The sequence below is a fragment of the Mastacembelus armatus genome, chromosome 8 (genome assembly GCF_900324485.2).
Source record: "Mastacembelus armatus chromosome 8, fMasArm1.2, whole genome shotgun sequence".
Taxonomy (NCBI): Eukaryota; Metazoa; Chordata; class Actinopteri; order Synbranchiformes; family Mastacembelidae; genus Mastacembelus; species Mastacembelus armatus.
Window position 1 is genome coordinate 17,554,485 of NC_046640.1, and position 22,389 is coordinate 17,576,873.

Sequence of the window (22,389 nt, forward strand, 5' to 3'; positions counted from 1 at the left end):
TGTAATAATTAATATTTTCCTTCCAGCACCCTTCCTAGAGAATCCAAGAAGGTTGTACCACTGTTTGGCCCACAACAGTAAGAGACATATGATGTGATATATTTGAATTGTAAGAGGTGTGTCTTGTGCAGAATGACCAGGCCTATGAATTATGCATAATTACGAGTCATAATGTCACATGACCTGGAAGCTATTGAGTGAAAATAGTCAATAATAAATAAAAAAATATATCAAATTAATGAAGTAATATATTTTAATTGGAAGACATGTCTTGTGTGGAATGACCAGGCCTATAAATTATGCATAATTACGAGTCATAACATCACATGACCTGTTATTGAGCAAAAAATCCTCAATATTAAATAATAAAATTCATATAAAGTTTATGAAGTAATATATTTAAATTGTGTGTTGTTTACCAAGATTCACCCAATAAATTGTAATTTTGAGTCATCATGTCACGACCTGGATCTCTTACAAAAATCTCAATTATTAAATAAAGAAAATCATATAAAATTAATGAAGACATAATTTAGTTGTAAGATTATTAAGACTATTTTTCCCCCATAGTCTTTTAATAGTCCTACAAATCTTAAGAATTTTCGAGTCAAAATTCTACATGACCTGGAAGCGATTAAATAAAATTTAAATCTCCTAATTATTTAAGTAATTAATCATTTAATTTTAAATTAATTTCAAAACAACTTATGCCTCATTAATAATTTCAGTGACTGCAGACCACTGACCTTTTCATAGTATTTTTCTTATACCATACATACATACATACATACATGTATGGCATAAGATACTTTTTTGTGAATTTTTTTTTTCTTCTTTGTCAATTATTGAGTGATGATCCCTTAAATGGCCCCTGAATCAGCCGTCGCACCTCCAACGGGGTAAAAACCTGAAGTTACAGGTGCTGCTTCTCATGGAGAAGGTGGATCTGTCGAATATCGCACATGAAATTGTCTTTTTTCAGGACTAAAGGTCCTGTGCCATGGCTTTCAGTGGGAAATAACAATAAGACACATGATAACGTCAAATTCTCCATGAAACTGAGTTTAATAGATCGTTAAAAATAAGGCTAAGATACTGTTTTAGCAAACACTTATGAGGAAGCACCTTTGTGGTGTCCAGAGAAGCCCAGTACAGGGGGGACATGTGAGCAGTCTCATAGGAGTTACAGATGGACATACATTGAGCACACATACGCTGCACATTTGCAAAAATCAAACACACATTGACAAATGTGTCCTGCGTTCAAACTCCTACACACATGTACACATCATGTAGTGTACACACAAACACACACACATACATAGACATCCACCCCACCCAAAACGGTGGCAATAAACATTTAGCTGATAACATAGAAGTGTTCTCTTAAAAAAACATGCATAGCTTAGTACATGAATGTGTACCAAACCAGGTTATTGTTTGCACACTTTTATCTTATAGTTTGACAAAAAATCCCAACATGATTACATTTTTTTAATTTAACCATTGTTAATCATGTAAACTCATTGGACTATTCTGTATAGTCTCTTATATTTTGCTTATGTAGAAAGTTACATTCTGAACCAAGTCAGGCTCCATAACAAAGGAAATAAATACTGGAATGGCAAAAACACAATAGAAAGTTACTATTTTGAAATGGAATGAAGACCAGTTTTGGCCCGACTTTTCAGATATAAAAAGCAAATTTAAACATCTTAATATTGGTATTCTGCAATCTTGTTACAGTCATCATCCGAATACTCTTTAAAGTGTCTGACGAGAATACAAAACACACACAATGCCCAAAGCAACAACATATGACAACAATTACCTTTCAGGTCTCCAATGCATTTATAAGAATGAAACTAGAAATGATGAATCAATCCGGAGAGAGACTGCATGTTCATTAGAAGGTGCCACACAAAAATGTTATTTTAGTTAGATTCCCTTATTCAACCTTATTTCCCCTGAAAATGTACAGTATACATGTTTTTCTTCAAATTGTAAGACTCAGACTGTTATAAATGGAAAAAATGAAATTGTGAGTTTAACAGTGCTTTTTTTGTCCTTTGGTTACTGAAGTGACACCACGCTACAAATATTTTGTTCCTTCCACAGAATTAGCACACAGTTGTGTGGCATACATTACCATGGGTGTTCTTCCAAACCTCAAGCGACTAACATCCAAAATTTTAAAGTGCGCATGAGCTGAAGCAAAGAGGAAGTGCCAAAACAGTGGCACAGGCAGATTTTCCTCACACAACAGATGAGGGTTTAGCTGTAACACGGCTGAGCAGACACACACACACACACACAGACACACACTTCGATGTGGATACAGGATTTCCCCCATGCTGGCTAATGGTAACCTACAGTACAGTAAGCTGGGTCTTCAATTCACTGGAAACCTTTAAGTACCCAAACATTATTCATATCACAAAACAATCCTGTGGGGAATAGGATTCGGTGTCATTCTATATTAATGCAACCTCTGAAATAACATTTGAACCTTGAACGTTTGCTCAATAAAAACTGCAACAGAGTATATGGTTTGGTGTACCACTTGTACATGCAAGCTGCTTTTCTAACATTAGTGTAATCAGCCCCTGAAAATGCATTCAAACTAAAAACCGTCTGACATTTCTAATATAATTGACTTGTATCATACTTTAGACACCCAACACTAATAATGAAGATAAAAAAAACTAAACAAACAAAAAAACAAAACAAAACACTGAACATAGGCAAAGACGTCAATGAATACACACACCTGCTGCTCACAGACATGGTTTGCAAATGTAAAAGTCTTACAAGTATAATACAAAATATACTATAGTTCAAATCAAAAATTCCTGTTCCTTTTTTTAAAAACTGCAAAAATCCTTCAAGTGCTTCACCCGTTTACCCATCACATTTACACCATTTTTAACATTTGGGAGACGAACATTAGACCTGATCACACTTCACCTACACCATTTGATGTGCTAACTTGGCCATTTTCCTTTGTGCACTTGCTTTTCCAACATTCAACCCAGCAAAGGGAAATACCTTAGAGGTATTATTCAAAGGATAAGGCAGGTCATCTATTAGTATTTTCAAAAGTCCCAAAACAGAAACTAACTTCTAGTCACGGTTAATGTCTGTCAGTCTCCAGCCTGGATGAGCTTATTCATCTGTACCATGGACGTCTGCTGTTGTTCAAAAACAAGTAAAAACACATCAACGAGACATGGTTCTTAGTTACATTGCTGCTGATGTTCTTAGTATTGTTTTTGAACAACAAGCAAAGTCCATGAACAGACAAATAAAGTAATCCAGATTGTTGACAGTCAGACACTAACTGTGAGTAGAGGCAATCCATTTTTGGCATGGGGATTGTTGAAAATACTTTATGAGTAGCCTTAGTCATAATCACCTTACCTAATTCAAATTCAGAAAGAATAAACTGTACAAAACATGGACTAAAAATAATACTTTTACAAAGTAGTCAGCTAGTCAGACCTTAAGAACAATTGGTAATATCAAATTAAAAACATAGGAGGGCATGCAGGGGTTGGCATTGGCACAACAGTCTGTGATGTTATTCAATCATGAGAAGTTGTGACCTGCCAGACTATGAGGTGGCTCCGCTCAGCCTTGGTTGGTGCAGACTGCTGGCTGGGCATCAGTTCTGATAAACCATCCAATTCACCACCTTCATCACCTAAGGAGGAAGATGGTCAGTAAGGCAAAACAGTGTACCAGGCCAGGGGGTGGTTTATAACAGACTACAGGGTAGTTATCAGCTACATAAATTTTCAGTTGTAAATTTCAATTAGAACTTATTTCTTCTTAAGTGGAAACATGATATACTCACCCATTCTGAAGTCAATGTAACCTTCACCGCCACTCATGACCAGGCATGTTTTAGACTCGGAGGCTGCTGTGTCAGAGGACTCCGATGCAGGGTCATCAGAGCCTGAATCTGCGCTACCTGGAGGTGGCATCGCCTGACCTGTGAACCCCCCCCCCAAAAAAAGAAAATGTCATATATTATTCAAATCACTGACATTCAATAAATGGATGCATAAATGCTGTTTTCATTATTAATTAGTCTGCTCATCATTTCAACTAATCATGTAGTTGATGAAATGCCAGAAAGAAAAGCAACGAATAACAAAGATGCAACCAATAGTTCAGTCATTAATTGATTATAGCTTTACAACATATCTGTCAGTCATCTGTTGCAGTCTGTCAATTACCTGGCACTGTGACAAAAAATTTGACAGCATCACGATGTCCATGAAAGCACAGCTGGGCGTGGGCCATAGAGCAGTATGGCACGAAGCTCCCTGGCAGGGCACAGTCTGGACTGTCATCACTGTAGACCCGTACGGCACTGCCGGGCCTATTTGGCACTGTTCCTATTGTCTTGTTGGCTGCAGAGTAAGAAAGAAATCAAAACTACTGATGCCAAAAGGTGCATGTCACCTTTGGGTATAAAAATGTCTCATTTTATTTGTATGTTTTGCAGGGGTGCATTGAAGCAGCGAATAGCTGTGAGTGAAGGGGGCTGCACAAAAGGCGCGCGCACACACACACACACACACACACACACACGCTCATATTTGAGCAAGAACACTTATTGACACATTGCATTTCCTAGCCCCTTACCCTAACCTGCAAAGTCACAACTAAATGCTTATTCCCGACACTTCACCTAACCTAGACGTAACGGTAAAACTGAACTCTGAGGTCTGAAAAGTGAGGACTGGTCAAAATGTCCTTACTTTTTTAAAACTATGCTCAAAATAGGCCTCATAAAGACAGAAGTACAAGAATATATAGATATAGATATTCCCACAACACTCTGACAGACACAGCAGGGCAGTCTATGTTTCACGTTATGCTGTTCTCATTGTTTTTTAAAGCATCAAAGTGAGACACTTTGTGAAGCCAGACCTAATCGGTGCCCACCGATTTTGGCCTGTAGGAGAGAAACTGGAGGTTAAAGAGAAAAAAGAAAGACAGCGACTATGAGACCTGTATCCATGGCAACCCAGTCCATCTTTCATTCAACACACGGTGCCAGGAAGGTAATAATTGTTGCAGTGTCTAAGTGTGCCTTAGGAGACATCTGGGATGTAACTACGCAGTGACAAGAGAGAGACGATATATGGCAGCTAGGATTTTAGAAGGTGTGCTCAGTATGATGCTGAATCACTCTCAGGCTGCTCAGACTGCCTGCGCTCAGGGTGAAGTCCAAAACAGGGGTTTAATATGAAAGAGCAAGAGGGGAAGAGTTGAAGGAGCAACATAAGGGGGTATGAGTAAATCTAGACCAACCTTTTTTGTTACCAGACACAGCTGTATGCAAATTTATATTTATTGATGTAAATGTATGAGTGTGCTGTTGATGTGATACATTGGTGTGATACCTTCAGACAACGGGATGGAGATGATGACGCCGTTTCCTGTCCCCACCCACAGACGGCTGCAGGACACCATGAGAGCTGTGATTCTGACAAACGAGAAGCCCAGTTTACCTGTACCTGCAACATATACAGAGCAGACAGAGCACTGTGTGTCAATCTATGTCTGGATGGAACAAAATGATAATTCAGTACTGACTGCAGTCAGTGAAGTGAGTTGTCAGCAGGCAAATAACAGAATGTATACCCAGCATCTTGCTGACATAGGGTTCGATGTCCACATCCTGGAGGTGCTGGTAAGTGTGGGCATGAAACAAGCGGAGGGTTGAATCGAGTCGGATGGACACCCAGATACCATCTCCAACCCAGGCCAGCTGCCGCACCTGGCTCTCCTTACGAGGATGCGCGTCGAATGACTTCTGCTCAGGCAGGACAGATTGTGATGATGTGATGGAAGAATATTGTGGAAGTGATACATGTGTTTGAATAGAAAAGAAAACTCATGTATCACACAAGGTTTACTGAAAATGATGGCTATACCTCTATCCTCATGGCCTTGGGCTGGATGACGTAGATCTTGTTCCTGTAGCCGCACCACACCTTGTCATGGACAACAGTCATACAGCGGATGGAGTGGTGGGGACGGCCCAGATCCAGCAGGTGGTAGTTGGTTAGATCCCACTGGCCATCTGCTTGGAAGAAACAAAATTTAGAACCAAGGTAACGAAAAGGACATCAGAAGTTTTGATAAAAACAGGTACAACAGAAAATATGCAAGCACTAAGAATATTAAACATAGAATCTAGAACCTTTTTCTTTTCAGCTCAGATTTTTTTCGTTATCAGGTGTCAATCTCTCATCAAATGTAGTAAAATTGTGACAGGGTCGTTTTATAGCAAAAACAAGAGAAACAAAACAAATGTTTACATTTCTGTACTTCTACTCTTGTGTTTTCCCACAGAGAGAGCCAGTCCACACACTTACCAAGGCCTCTTTGGAAAATTGCTAATGTCCCATCTGCCAGTGCTATCAGGACTCTCCCTTTCACGTGCCTGTAACAAGTGAGATGGTTTCACACTTAGTACAGCAAGTAAAAAAGTATGTTTGGTGTGTGTGTGAAACCTTGAATAACTGTATAACTGACTTTGTACTCACACAATACTGAGGATGGAGTCTTTCAGCTTGATGGCATGCAAACACTTCCTCCATCGAGCTACAGATGAGTGGACATACAGACTGGAAAATGAAGAGGCAGAAAGGATGTTCAGAGTAACTGTTTACTCTAAGAGTCTAAGTTAGAGGTGAATTTGCTCACAGTGACAACAATAAAAACATTACTGGGTTAAAACAGGCTTCAGTTCATAGTCTGGTATATGGCTTGATCATTTTATTCATTGAGGTAGTTCCACTCCTTTTTTATTGCAATAATTGCTCCCTCTAGTGTTCACTGTCCCACTCACCATCCATTCTGAGCTCCCAGCCACATGGTGGGGAGGGCGCTGCTCATCCTCAGGACTTCTCCCTCAGACGGGTCTGAGTGCTCTGGCACGGACGTCACTCCATCCTGCCCAGAGCCCCTGGATGGCAGAAGGCAGACCAGTTTATTCAAATAAATGTTTCCGGAAAAAAAAAACTGCTTATAAAACACTTGTGACAAGGGCAGACTCAACATAATTTCATAAGTGTTACCAGGCTAAGACTTAATAGGATGATATTTTTACTTCAAAATGCCTTTAAAAAGAATAACTCTGTACAGGAATTTTAAATTAAATAATTTTAAAACACTGTTAACTGTTAATAATGACTCCTTACATGTGTCCATCTGCAGGAGAGGAGTCAGTGGGACCCACTCCCAGTGGATCAGTAAACACGTGCTCTGTGTAGATTCCTGGCTGGTTTTGATCTGCGCCCTGGTCCTCCTCTCCTTCTTCCCCCACACCAGCATTGGCCTCCGTTGCTTCTGTTGCCTCTTCTGCTGGAGGAATCCCGTCTTCAGCTGGAGTGGTTTCTCTGGACAGCTCAACTGTAGGCATTGTGGAATAAAAGGCTCATCAAGGAGAAGGTCTGAGTGGGGATTCAAAAACAAGCAAACGGGTGGACTGACCCTGCAAGGGGTGAACCTGGATTCACTGAGCCTGACAACATGGAGACAGTACAGCTGAAAAACGGACATACTCTATAAAATCATTTTCAGCAAATAGCTACCAGAGTCAGAGATGGCGCTGTGCTCCGTCGGCTGGTCAGTGACACCTGTGTTGGCTGTCTGGGGGATGGCAGTGGTCCCCTCTGCTGACATGACACCATCGCTGCCTGCTGAGCCGATGCTGGCCACACTCCCAGCCAGTGACACCCCATCTCCTTGGCTAGCCTCTGGTTCCTGAGCTACCTCCTCACCTGCTGGATAATCAGTCTCCAACACACCTGAAAAACACGACACCAATAACCTCACAGACAAGATCATGCACTGATGGAATCCAAAAAGAAATGATGCAGTTATGGATGATAAAGAGAACCAATCCCCAGAAACCTACCTGGCACACTGGCAATACAGACAACATGGGTGTTACAGGCATAGAAACTATCAAGCAAGTCAGACGGCTGACTGGCATCCAGCACCATAACCTTGGTGGAGGAGTTGGTGCTGGTGCACACCCACACCCTGCTGGACATCTCGTCATGCATCAACTCCTTCTCCTGCTCCCCTTTCTCCTGATCCTTAGAAACACAACACTCAGAATCAAAGGTGGAAGAACTGTGGGTCTACACAGTGTAGCTCCTGTTCAAACATCATCTTAACACAAAACCCCCTCAGGATGACCACAGTTTACTCCTAAACTCCTTACCTTATTCTCTTGTCCCAACTGGTCCAGGCTACTCTGAGAGCCTTTTGTCTGCTTTGTAAGCTCTGATGTCCTCCCCCCAGACAGGTTGACCCCTGCAGCACACCACAACTGGGAAACAGAGTACCAAGACTTTATAAATATCCAGGTTTCATCAAAATAAGACACACAATATGTTGTGTGTATGTACCTTCATAGAAGCATCTTTCTGATCCAGAGGTCTCAAATAAACAGGTACAGGTAAGTTTATTTTGTTCTCCACCTGTCCACCATTTGCCACCTGGCAGGGAACAAACAGCACATACAAAAGCCACACATTAGATCAAAATAATGTAAGTAAGCTAAGTGTGCTGAAAAGTATTTACTAGTTAGATGACTGTTTAATTCAGATTAAAAAAAAAAAAAAAAAAATCTACTAAAAACTATTGCAGTTTAATGAAGGTGATAATCTTCAGTTATTTTCAAGCTAAAGTGAATTCCTATTCAGGCTGTCATTTCCTACCTTGTATTTGCTGGGCAAGCTCCAGCCATGTGCAGTGACTCGTCCGTCCTCCTTCTGCATGTGGGCCTTGACCTGTCGATACTGAGCCCTCTTTTGCTCTTTACGTGATGGCGAACTGCACTGGTCCGTTCTACATGAAGTGCAAAGAAAAGTGATAGATCAAATGTGATGAGCTCACATACACATCACAGGTCCTTAGGTAAAAATATTCCTGAAAATATTATTAAACAAGTTTCACATTCTGTGGCTTTTTCAGAATTTCCAGAAACATGTTCACCTTGATAAATATGCTAAACTCAGTCACTTGACTCCATTACTCACTCTTCTTTGAGAAAGTCGAAGGTCTTAGACTTCTCTGTAGGGAACTGGGAGAAGGTGCTACTCCTCTTTACTAGGCTGCCTGGGGCGTTGTATTTCAGATTGGACTGGAACTCCACCTTCTTTCTAGCAGGGGGGCTGGAGGAGGAGCTAAACAGTCTGCTGAAGCTGCAGGTGGTGAAGTTACAGCAAGCCAAGAGGGAAACAAAGCCGACAGGGGTGCGGGGAAAAGGCAGGAAGGGGTGTCACCAACCAACCAAAGAACTACCACCAACACTTACAGTACAGTGACGCAAAGCATGCTGGGAATTGTGGTACAGCTGAGCACTTCCTATCACTTCCAATTTATGACTTAAGCACCAAGAGACAAACATTTTAATTAAAAAAAATAAAAGGTAAATAAAATATCTGAATTCATTGTTTCAGAATTATGTTTGATCATGATGTATTGTGGAATTTATAATATACCCATATAAACTATAGAGCAGAAATTTCTTTTTAGAAACCTTAAGTAAAATTTCTAGGTATACTAAACATTAAATGTATTTCAATCAAATACCAGGAGGGTGATTGCTGATGTGTCACCAGTGAATTATACAGGCCAAAACTGTTACAAAGTCGCTGGGGGAACTCTATTGGTCCTAAGCTTCCTATGAGTGGATAGAGTAGGAGTAGGCATACAGCAGACAGGAGACAGGAAAGACCAGGGGCACAAGGACAGTCACGTCTGAGTACAATAGTTTGATAATAACTGATGGACTTTATGGAAAGCAAAGATTATGGATAAAGACACATCAAAGTTGGATCCATTTGTAATGCAGGATCAGTTCTGTATCAGTGGAGGGCAAGAGAGGTTTGGCTGGGAGAAGATTTTCTAAAACCATCTTTACCTAATGCTGCCAATTCAATAGCACATCCCGGAAAAGATGAGAAAAAACATATTTCAACATTTTCAGAGAAAACGTAACAGGAGTTAAGGTGGAAGGCTGTTAAAACTAAAGTCCTGGCCAAAGGTAGATGTGATTGTTTTTATAACACAAATGGGAGAAAACTCACAACTGCCAGATGCTGGATTTCTTTTTTTCAGTAAGTGTTGGATTTTCCCTTGAGGCCCTAGAGAAGACAACAGGATGATATAAAATAATGTGTTGTCAGTCTGAAGACACACAAGTACAAGTTGAAGTTGCAGAAGAGTCACTGTTATTTGCTGCATTTTAGGATGAAGTGTCATTATTGTATTATTTGGTTATGTACAGGCAAACATTTGCAGCCCTTTGTTCTGTACCTGATCATCTCACTCCACCGCACAGCTTCCTGTAGCTCCATCAGTCTCTCTTTGTACTGGTTTCTCTCCATCAGCACTCTGGCCATCTCTACTCTGGTGAAACGTTTCCTCTGGGCTGTGGATACATCATTCTGTGGCAGCACACAATTAAACACACACAGAACTACACATAAATACATGTATTAGCAATGAAAATATATGCATAAAAAATGGGAAAAGTTCAGTTGTAGAATTTGGTGCATGACCGCAAAAGGCTCACATCTTCTTCTTCTTCAGTTTTCTGTTTTGCATCTTCCATCTCCAATCGCACTCTGGAAAATACCATTTATTTATGCAGTCTGTTGTTAATTGCATTATCCACAAGCACTGCAGTAATAAATTGATAAGTGCTACCCGCTACAATTGCTGACTTACTTTTTGAGTTCCTCCTCCAGCTCTCTGTTCCTGTCCTCCAGCTTTGCCTTGGTTTGAAGCACAGCCTCCAGCTCTCCCTGCAACATTTCCTTCTCACAGGTCAACTCATCCAGCTTCAGTATCAAGTCTTTGTTCACCACATTCAGGGCGTTCCTGGACAGACAGGGAAGAAGGACCTTTGAGTATAATCATTACATTTTTTTTAAAACAAATTTTTCCTCTGAAGAGGTAACAGATACACAAAATGCTGGATCCCAAACTCAAACTTAAAAAAAATGTACTTGCTTTGTCTCAAGGAGCTGTGAATTCTCCTGAATGAGATTTTCAACTTCCCGACCCATACCTGAACAAAATCGATGATGATGTTAGAATTTTTATTTTAAAGCAAACAACTTGACGACAAACTATAGCATTAACTACATAGCACTACACATTAAGATGTACCATTGTAGATTATTTTTACTAAGATACAACAAAGTACTAGTAGGATATAAAATATCTCCTAGTGAGTCATTCGTTATTGTAGGTTCTACAATAGAAAATACTAGCACAGCACATAAGCACACAGCACATCACATGACGACAGTAGGATGGGTGGGTGAGGTCTTACCAATCAAACTAAGGTCTGAGAAAACCATGCAATCCAAGTCAGGCGGAAAGAATTAGGGAGAGGGAGAGACAGAGAGAGAGAGAGAGAGAGAGAAAAATGCGAATATAGTTTGAGACAGTGGAATGACCAAAATGATGGAGGAGCTACAGCTAAGCATGTAGCTGCTGACTCCACAAGCAAAAAGGAAGAGATGCTGCAGAGTCTGAAAGGCTCATTCAACAATTGCAGCAGGAAGGAAGGTGAAAATATAAGGTCAAACAGTATGTTAAAGCTGTAAAAAGGACAATTCGCCCCAAAAAGAAGCATTAAACTCCATCATTCATGCATCAAACTTTGTCAAAGTAGCCAGCTGAAAAAATATAAACTGCATTAGTGTACCTACTGTATTACAACTGTTCAAACACAATGAAGAAAAGCTGTGAGTTACAATGATGACAGGTATGGCAGAAAATGACTAATGAGGATACACCAAAGGAACTAAGGAAAAGGCTAAGGAAAGGTCTAAGGTCATACACACCAGAATACTCCACTGGGATTATGGACAAAAGCCAAAGGATGAGACACAAGAGAGAAAGAGGTGATGTTAACATGAGTATATGGCTAACACTGCACATAATAGCTGGACCAAAGCAAGTGGTGTAACAGTGCAGAGCACAGCAGGAGTTGGAGTTACAGTGAGTTTGAAACTAGTACTACGGGTAGCTTGCCTAACACAGTAGAGCTTCAGTAGAAGCAACATTCTGAAAAGCTCAAAAAAACAAACAAACAAACATAAAAAAAAAAAGCAGTAATCACAGAGATTCGAAATATTTAGGGTTGTTATGCATTATGTTGTCGGTACTGGCCAACATAGTCTGATTTTACAATCTAATCAAAATCAAACTGTGAAAAGTCCCACACGGTTCAGGCAGAACCCTAGTAGCCAATTATAAATAAGTATTTTCCATAGATAGGGTATGAGTAAAAATGTTATGCTCCTTCTTTACTCAACATGCAAAACACTGGAAACCAATGATGTATTAACGGTGCATCATGTACATCAGGAAAGACATGTCAGCAGAGATTTTCACATCAATAATCACTGAGCCAATTCATAATTTAATCACGATATTTCAAACAGACACTTGAAACACAGAGCAGATGCAGTGCATTCTATTTCACTGCCACGTCTTTCCAATGAAGACCAAGTTTATACTCACCCAGGAGGTCAGCCCCTTCATCCACATCCCCTATCAGGCCAGTGCCTGCAGATGACAGCTCCTCAAACAGAGAGTCTGTATTGCGGTCAAATGCCATGTTTTCAATGCCTTTGGTAGGAGTACTGGAAGAATGACAACAAGAAGTGATGTTTTGTAAACCCTGTCAATCTGTGATGAAACCAGCCCAACACCTGCATTTTTGTACTACCTGGTGGACTTGTAGCCAATGAGATCCATGTCCAGCTCAAGGGTTGACTCAATAATGTCTTGCACATCTGAGCTGTCCTCATTTTCAGGCAAACCTGCATAAGATATTCAACATACCATACTTATACTACACATGCATTATAAGAGAAGATGTATCATTTCTCTAAGCTCTTAACCTCGAACTGAAAGGGACTTTTGAGATTCTAATTAGTCAAGAAATATATCTTTTAAACAAGAATGTGAAGTACTAAAAAAGAGAATATGCATGTAAAAACCAACATGTTGAGTTTCTTCTGATGCCGATCATCCAGACAAATACATAAACAATAAATGTGATTCTGTTACTAGTGCAGTTTGCTAATGTTTGAACATACCGACTGATATGGATCTGGTCCCTGGTGCAGCCTGAACCTCCGTGCTTTTACTGTTCCCATCTTCCCTTTCCATGTCTGAGGCTGTGGTTGACATTGGTGTTGCTGATTTAGAGCCAGTAAAATCTGACAACTCGTCCTGTAAACACCAGGGACACATTTATGGCAACACATCTCTCAAAGTCAAAGTTGATATAAACCACAGACAAAATGAAGCACATCAACAGAACGTATTAACATATATTTACAACTTATGATACACATGCAATTTAAGAGAAGACACGAGACCCATTTCTTTAGCTCTTACCCCTACCCCTGAAAGGAACTTTTGTGTTTCTGTAAAAAAAAAAAAAAAAAAAAAAAAAAAAAAGACTCTAATTTGACCAAAAAAGACATGTCTTAAACAGAAAGACAGAAGTGGCCTTTGTGAAATTAGAACTCAAGAAAACAGCAAGAAAAGAAAATACTACAAATAGAAAACAGTAAACAACAACAAAGAAAGTTGTGGATGGATTAAGGATAGGTTCATAATAAGAGTGACACAGAGCTAGCACAAACACAGACACAGCGTCCACACAGAGCGGCAGATTGCGTGGGGCTCCACACAGCATCAGCTGAACATAAATAACAGCCATGGTTGAAGTTGCCATTTTACCTCTAGTACACAACATAACACAAAACAAATCTACAGAAGCTCCAAAACTACAGCTGTTGAGAAAAAAATGAAATTATACATCTAGTGAACATTAAGTCTAATGCTACATAACTACAACATTAAGAGACAGAATATTGTTTAAATGTATATTATGCTATTGTACAATGGGTGATAAGTGATGTTGAAGAACTCCATGAATGAAAGCAAAACTACAAAAAGGCATGGGCAACATAATATTCATGCATTTTAGCTGAAATGGAAAAAATAATTAGAGGCCAGATGCAACCATGCATGTCTTATTGTCTGACAGATTAATATTTAACCAGTTCCATCTCTGACCCAGCTGATTGTTGTGTGCACCTCTGAGAGAACCCACTGCACCCTTCAGACAGGTCATGGTTGCATGTAGCACAATATAGTACAGGGCAGAGCCTATAAATGCACAAAGTGCGAGGTGATGCTTTTGAAAAGATGAAACAGCATAGTGAAGGAGACTACTGGCACCCACATACACGCAAACACAAACACTGCACTGTCCACAGCCAATGCAGGCGTGCTGCCGCTACTGCTACCACTTCCGCCAGCTGCCATTCATCCAACTACCTTGCAGTCGTCTGCCAGTGAATTCCCCCAAGTAGAGTCCTGTGCACTCTTACCCTCCCTTTCCTTTGGGGGGTCGACAAAGTCCAACTGCTTGAGGGGAAGGGAGAGTAAGAATGAAGCTCACATGTGCAGAAGCAGTTCAGCAGCAATGCATACACCCCAAAGGGTGCATGTCTGAAGTGAATAGAAAAGTATTAATGTGTGTATGGCAAAGTCTGTAGATACATGCAAGCCTGCCTGCCTGCCTGCCTGCCTGCCTGCCTGCGTGTGGCTAGCTCACAGTGGGGTCTGTCAAGACCAGGGTAGAAATAAGAGAGCAATACACTCACATTTAATTGATCTTTTTTCATTGTTTTCTGTATATAATGCACCTATAAGGAAATTATTTATATCAATTATTTATTTTTGAAAATGTGACTAAAGCTACTAATTGCAGAGGAGAAACACTTGATCAATCAGTTAGGTGATTGAGAGAAAAATAATTAATTTGATACAAAATAATATAATAAATAAAATGTATTGTACTAGTTTCATATCTTTGATTGGCACTGATTATTTGAAGACCCCTTGAATGAAACAAAAAATGATTTATTTATTTCTCTTTAAAGGTAATGGAATGATTTTGTTTACATGACTCATATTGTGGATGGCGTTTAGATCATGGCTGGCATGCAGCACATGCATATCATTAACCCGTCAGTCCTTTTCACTCACCAGCACCACACACTCCTATAAATAAATATGACATCTCTCTGTCTTGTCTGCACATCAAAGCCACTCAAAAGGCTGCGGCTCAACAATATGTGTCCTGTGGCACTGATTACATAACAACCAATTGCATTCCAGCTAGCCTTTTTCTCCCTCAGTGATTGGCTGTGGGCCATACAGCAGCATCACTCCCATCATGCACTGCACCACAGAGCTGATGTCCCAGTTTTAACAAAAATGCAGCCGTGGGATGAAATTATATTGTCACTTTGCAGGTTCTGACTGCCAGATACAAACACTACCTGCACACCAAGTGTTTTGAAAAGTGATCTAACACAAAACTGCTTAATTGTAGGTGACACAATGTTTCCATTGTCAAAAAGAACATGTTTTACACGGTACATTTAATGATCTCCTCTTACTGCTGCACCAGGGGAAGTTTGCATATTCATCAGTGGGTGAAGAGGAGGATGTCTGAAAACAGAGATGGCCTTGTCAGATGCCTACTAAAATATGCTTAAGCGGCCCCTAGCCTTATCAAAGCCTCTCTATTTTTAAATAGATCCAAGTCCAAAACTCCTCTATCTTCTATCACTGTTGGGAGGAGTGCAAACACTGAGCCATTACAGCAATCGTATTATTCTCCATCATTTAATCCTTTATATGTTTATATATTACTGAAACTCCTTCTCAGTTCGGATGAACTAACAGTCTTGGAGAAAGGACTCAAAACATAAACATTCTCACATGATAGTCTTTCACCATCCTATAAACTCCAAACATGAGTTATCAGGTAGTCTGACCTTAACATGGGAGAAAAAAAAATCAAAAACCAAACTGGAGTAAGTTATTCCCCCCTACTAACTGTAAAGTTAGTTCAGAAGGACATGTGATCCAGACACACCCACCTTGAGGCTGGTGCTGGACCGTAGCTGTGTTGGCTCAGTGAACCTCCAGCCTTCTGTGCCTGGTGTCTCCGCTCTGGCCTGGGGGTCTGGGATTACCAGAGACGCCCCACCAGACGACGGGAATATTCCCAAAGACAGAGGCCGCTCTCTCCTGGGGAAATCAGAGGAAAAAGAAAAAGATTTTCTATTATGTTTTCTCAATGGCTCAACCCACAACCATTGTAAGTAGAGCCCTAAGCTTAGGTCTTATTTCAAATCAAATCAAATCATACCTTGATTTAAGCAAATATAAACTGAAAATAGGGCAACATATTAATTCTTCCTGGAGGATTTCACTTCTGCTTTTTAACACAAACGTGTCAGTGTGATTTTACCTGACTCTGCCAACCGTGCTCAACTCTGAAGTCTCACTAATCTGTTGCATTTTGATCCTCTCCACATGCTCCATATAATTATGGATCATCTGTGAAAGTGGAAACAAAAAACACAGAGGGAACTTGCCATGAATGTTGTTAATGATTACAACTCCACAGGCTTTCCTTCTTCAGCCCCTTACCTCTGTGTGTCGCTGATGGAGGGAGTTGTATTCCTTCTTCAGCTCCAGCTCTCGTTCTTCTAACCTGGCAACTGAAACACAGGACTTGTAAGGTAATCTCACAAGGAATCCTGCTTTGTGTACTACTGATTTTCCAAACTGAAAATACAAAAGTATGTATTTCAAAAAAGGATTAGGAATGAAATCTTTAAAATACTTCAAGGCTCTGGACCACAAAGCCCTTACCAATAACAGGGAAGGCTGTAGAAATATAGATTATATATATTAGTAAATCTTTTAGAGCCCTTTAATTAATCATTGGAATTAACTTCACTGTGTGCTTATATGGAGCTTAGATACTAAGAATTACAGCAGCTAAAGCATCTGTGTGTTGTGTGATGATGTCTTGCCTGTGTGTGTGTGTATTTTGACACTACCATGGGATTTCATTCAGCTATCATGAGTCATTAAATTCAGACAGTAATGAAGTGAAGGAATAAAGGCTATAAACAGGGGAGACAGTTGAAGTCTCAAGGTTTCTGCTCTCTGTTTGTATTAGTGGTGTGCAAGGGTGAGAAATCACTGTGGACAAACTGAACATTACAGCTATGATACTAAGTTTTTGCAGAGTATGCAAAACAGCAGCATGAAAATGAAAACTGTAATTTCCCTAATTTGTGTGGAAGCTGTGTAATTACCCACTAAGGTCCATTTAATATAGTGTCTGCTGGGAAACTTAACAAATGAGATGTGAGTCAGATTGTTGGATGCTTTTTGCTTGACCAACGCAGTACAACCTTGTATTACTATAGTACATAAAAACAACATCATCACGCAACTTGGATCTCAGTGTTAATGAATCGAAACTAGTTTTCTAAAAGTCTTTAATAGAAGTACAGAATAAACTGAAATGAAACTCACAAATAAAACTACACTAATTACTACAGCAGCTGTGAATTGGACAGGAAATGCTTCCGCTCAGATGCTGCAACATAATGAATGAATGATTTACCATTCACTGGGAGTGGCAGAAGGCAACGGTGATCTGCTGGCAATAAACTCAGCTATGACTAGCTGTCTGATGCATGTGATATCAAGGGCTTATATTTTGTAAATAGTGAAAATGACAATGAGTATCCAAGTCACAAAATGACAGTTTGATTTTTCAGAACAGGCAAACAATGAGCTGCTAATAATTTGTCTTATTTGCCAAAGGTTAGCTATGAGAAATCTGTTTTCTTCTGCCCACAGCTTTGTGTTAATGAATGACTCACTTTAACCAAGTATGTTCCTTTGACATTGCACCATTGTGTAAATCCATGAAGACAGAATGCCTGAGCCAACTACTTTGCCTCCATCCCTTAATCCGCCAATAAGATAGGCAGTAATGCAGTGCCGCATTAGGAGGGTGGGAATAACAGAAATCCTATAATCCCATTACTGTTAACCCTGCAAAGAGGGTGTCAGTCTGTGGATGTGCATGTGTGTGTGTGTGTACACAAAAAGCCATGTGAGAGACATCAAAGTAGTGAGGAAGATGACATGAAGAGAGCAAAAAATAGCAAAAGCAGAAGGGAATCGACAATGAAAAGACAGAGAAATTAAAATAACAAAACTGGGACATAGTTAACATGATGACAGCAATGACTACGAACAGAATGACAAGGTGTGCTTACTCTGGTCTGCGTAGTTCTTGATCTTGAGCTCCAGTTGCCTAGAATGGGACTCCATTCTGTCCATATGGTTTTGCAGGTCCTTCTTCTCCTGCTCATGGGTGTCCTCAAACTCAATGAACTTCTACACACGCACACACACACACACACACACACACACACACACCTTGGTCAAACACATTGGCAGACTCTAGAAGCTATTGTTTTCCATTAACGATTTGATGCTGCAGTTATTTCCCTTCATTTTTAAATATGATGAAATTAGAACTTGAGTTAATGTCTCACGATGCTGTATCTAAACATGTGGCTGTGCTGGTGCTGTTACATAGGTGATGAAACTATTTACGCACCACCAACTCTTTCTTTTACTACACTTGCATGTAACACATCAGCAGTGTTAGTATAACAGTGTATTTCTATTTTACTTAGCCGTGAAATGATTAATCAAACAACAAAAAACTATACTATTTTGACAAACTGTTGTTTCAGTTGTTTCAAACTACGGAAAAATGCCAGAGATTCTCAAATGAGAGGATGGACTGTCAGTCAAACAAAACAAGACATGAAGATATTACACTGATTAACTGATAATGTAGTACTGTTATGTATCAGAACAATCTACTTTTGCCGCTTTGACAACATAACCTTTAATGTACCGTGACAGTGGCTGTTAAATGTGTATGAACCAGGATTACAGGGACAGGATCTTGAACTCATTGGTTCTTCTGGAAATTCTGGTGCCTCCCAGTTTCCTTTTATACTGACCTTTCAGTGGGAGTGTGTGCGTTTGTGTGTTTGTCTGAGCATCCACATCCTGTCAAGCCAAGCAAGTCAAGTTCACATTGATATTCTTTTAAGTCAGTAGCATGATGTTTGCTGCAGATACGGCTACTACATGGCTCAGGCTTGCACAGTTCATATTTTATGCATAAATGCCCCAAATTTAGTGTTGTCATCTTCTCAAAGCTGAATATTTGATAGTTTTGTTAGGCTTTTATGACAGTAAATAAAACACAGCTGGATTTGAATCAATAATCAATAAAGAATGAATGGGCATCCCATGGAAAAAGTGGCAGCCTCCAAGAGAGAAATGTGCCACCCTTCAGTACACCTGTTACTATTCTGGGGTTTAGTGTGAGACTCCAGAATTTGACAATAAAAAAAGGTAAGGGAAAATGCAAGCTAGGGACGCTCCCTTCCTGCTCCTATCTGACAAAGGACCACATGACCTGGAAGTAATACCTTCTCCAGCAGCCTCCGCGTGCCCCTGCTCACTCCTTTGCTGGTTTGTGGACAGAGTCTTTCCCAGGATGATGCCGCAAACACTGGTTTAATCATTACATGTGCATTTATTTATTACTGTGTGCAGGATGCTTGTGTGTGAGGCTTGTGTGTCTGGGTGGCATGCTGCTTCCATGTGTGTGGATGGGTCTACGTGTCCACTGAATACTTAAAGTGTCTCTGCTATTCCAGCGCCCTGAGTCAAACAAGCAGGCTGGGACAGATGTCTGACTCACATCAGATAATCCAGCATGCAGAGGTTCAGAGCCAGCAGGCAGCAGATGCAGACATACTTTACAAACCACACACACACGTTAGGCATTATCCAGGAAAAACACAATATTCTCAGCCTCAGCCTCAAGTTCCCAAACTTTAAGATAGTAGCATGCGCTACTAAAATTAAGTGAGACATTGATTGAAAGCTATAGTTTTGTGTATGTGTGTATTCAGTCAGTCAGTTCAACATCTCTCTAAGTGAAAAGGGAGTGAAAAGGCTGATATTCTAAAATGTTCCAGACGGATTTTAGCTATGACCTCATATGGTCTGTGCATACAGAAATGTGTATTTTTGTATATTGTCACTTTAATCTTCTACTCAGCTACTTTTTCTGATGCTATATTTTATTTAAAAGCTGTACTTACTTTCAAATATACTGTACATCACAAACATATGACAAAATTATAAAATGCAACACATTACAGATTAAAGCAGTAGATCCCAAATATTTTGGCTTGTGATAGTTCAATTTGTATTTGTCAATTCTGCTGCTCCTGTGGATGCTGCTGTGTACTTGGCCCAGCAGACCTCTGCCAAAAACAATATAACATTATTAAGCTGGTTAAAAGCTAACGTTAACTTCATACCAGCCCAGTGGGGGGGAAAAAAAAAAAAAAATCGGGATAGTGACAGACTTTATGTTTGGGAATTGCAGCTGAATTCATGCTGACTGACACCAGTCATGCCAGGCGGTGAAAGTTGTCCATGGCGAGCCATTTTATCATGTGATGGAACCCGACTACTGTCTCTATTTACATTTCAGATATCGATAATGGCATTTCACCAAGTCACACTATATTTTCACTACTCAGAATGGTAATTAAAGATATCCACAATAACATTTGCACTAGTACTGTAGCTAGCCCCCCTCAAACCGGTGACAGAAATCTAAAAAAAAAAAAAAAATGTCATTGAAAAACACTGATATCTACTGAAAATTAGACAATTGTCAGTGGAAAAAATAAGTCAAGTCAATCACAAAAGCTAAGGAATTTTTAATTATTTTCAGCATTGATACTTTCTATTTCCTTCACAGCACAAATGTTTCAATGCCAAAGTTGTATATTTTTTAGTTCTGACTTTGTTTTCAGTGCCAGGAGTTATTTTTCACTGAGCTGTCACTGCTCAGGCTCCATAGAGTTGTTCTCACACTACTGGTACTGGTGCTGTCCACTGCTGTCAATGGCAGAAATGATGATTTCTGGTCTGGTGGTGCAGGGTGGTGGTACTATTAGGAGACCCCCCCCCCGTGAAGGCAACATGCCCATTGTAACAGACTACTGTACCTAGTACTACTCCATGTAAAGCTGTGGCTGGAGGTTTTAGAGCCATGCCTTTGTAGTTTTCACAAGCAAACATGTCATTCTTCTTTCTGCCTGTCTACCTCCATCTTTTTCAGCCAGTGTTTATTTTAACTTAAGGTCCAAAATGCTGAGTCACTTCACCTGCTGTTTCTCAGGCGTGCCTTCACCTTACAATGCAACAGACGAGCTAAAAGCTTCTAGGTGTGCGCTAGGAGGAGGTCTTTGTTGGGGCCGTGAGTAGGACCTCCCGTGCATGTGTCACCAACCACCCGGCTAGAAAACATAGCTAATACAAAGACAGGGCCATTTCAGTACGACGTTAGCCATGACTCTGGCTTGTTTACATTCCCAATGAACTGCTCGGCCACGTGTAGCCTAAGCAGAGGGATGCTGGGAGGGGAAAACACCAGAGACAACCTCCATTCCCCTAAAATGACGATGTCCCATCCCACTGCTTTTTATTGTTTGTTTTTTTACGCTTGCTCCATTCAACTCACCTCCTCTGCGTGTTTTCTCAGCGCTTTCTCCCGCTCGTACTGGGTGATGAGCTGCTCGTTGTCCTCTTTCAGCATCTCCAGCTCCACTTCGTGCTCCTGGTTCTCCGCGAACACCGAGTCCAGGTTCTCCAGCACGGCCACGACCAGCGGCATCAGCTCCTTCACCACATCTTCGTCGTATTTACCGATGAGCCTCTCGAACTCGCGGTAGATGGAGTTCGCCAGGCCCGATACCCGCTCAGACATCATCGCTGATGTCCCCGGGTCGTCCTGGTACACAACTCCGTCTTCCAGCTCCATTTTAGTCCTCTCCCTTTTAGCAAACAGGGCCAATGTGTATCCCGCCCTACCCCGCCACTATGAGCAGCGTTAACCGCCTTACTGAAAGCCTTGTTGATCTAAATGAACGTCTACATTGAGGACATTACACGGCTGGACTATTACGATGCATCACAGGCTACGTGGATTTCTTCTTCGCTTTTCCTTACTTGTCCCATGCTGCTTTCAAATGCACTTTCAATCCTGGTACTTCTCACTTTATTCTTCACTTTGTTTTGTTTTTTTTGGTTAAATACATTAAAGAACTAATCTATTAGTTATTTCCTTAGGCTATACATATATGTGTGAAAATAGTTATTTAATCATGATATATTTTGTTGAAATTTGGCTACATGGTTGGGTGGGCCCAGTACCGGCTTCGCGTATATGTAATATCATAACAGTGGCATATAACATAATGCTTTGTTCACGTTAATGTTTAGTTTTATAGTGGTCATTCGTTGAGGTTTTAA

At 40.3% G+C, this 22,389-nt stretch overlaps 1 protein-coding gene across 4 annotated transcripts; it reads right to left on the reverse strand.

The window, feature by feature from the left end:
* Positions 1-1,068: 1,068 nt before the first annotated feature.
* Positions 1,069-22,072, reverse strand: spag9a (sperm associated antigen 9a). 4 transcript variants are annotated; one of them, XM_026325354.1, is made up of 30 exons: positions 21,599-22,072; positions 18,243-18,363; positions 16,588-16,658; positions 16,406-16,494; positions 16,032-16,182; positions 14,416-14,502; positions 13,161-13,296; positions 12,788-12,881; positions 12,580-12,701; positions 11,056-11,113; positions 10,771-10,923; positions 10,616-10,667; positions 10,357-10,487; positions 10,128-10,184; positions 9,075-9,239; positions 8,754-8,883; positions 8,442-8,531; positions 8,255-8,362; positions 7,943-8,126; positions 7,617-7,832; positions 7,224-7,434; positions 6,872-6,988; positions 6,567-6,647; positions 6,396-6,463; positions 5,952-6,100; positions 5,659-5,830; positions 5,418-5,531; positions 4,242-4,418; positions 3,857-3,994; positions 1,069-3,703 (listed from the first exon to the last, which is right to left on the reverse strand). In XM_026325354.1, exons 1-30 carry the CDS (start codon positions 21,896-21,898, stop codon positions 3,585-3,587), a joined length of 3,861 nt encoding a protein of 1,286 aa, XP_026181139.1. In that variant the 5' UTR covers positions 21,899-22,072; the 3' UTR covers positions 1,069-3,584. The 4 variants fall into 4 exon arrangements, with proteins under 4 accessions (XP_026181139.1, XP_026181138.1, XP_026181141.1 ...); XM_026325353.1 differs by having other exon boundaries at positions 5,952-6,103; XM_026325356.1 differs by lacking the exon at positions 14,416-14,502.
* Between the last annotated feature and the right edge of the window lie 317 nt (positions 22,073-22,389).

Coding starts and splice junctions, on each gene's coding strand:
- spag9a (XM_026325353.1), bottom strand. CDS start 21,898: ATGGAGCTGGAAGACGGAGTTGTGTACCAGGACGACCCGGGGACATCA. Junction 16,183..16,405: donor AGCACGGTTGGCAGAGTCAG/GTAAAATCACAC, acceptor TGATTTCCCCAG/GAGAGAGCGGCCTCTGTCTT. Junction 13,297..14,415: donor CACTGGCAGACGACTGCAAG/GTAGTTGGATGA, acceptor TGGTGTTTACAG/GACGAGTTGTCAGATTTTAC.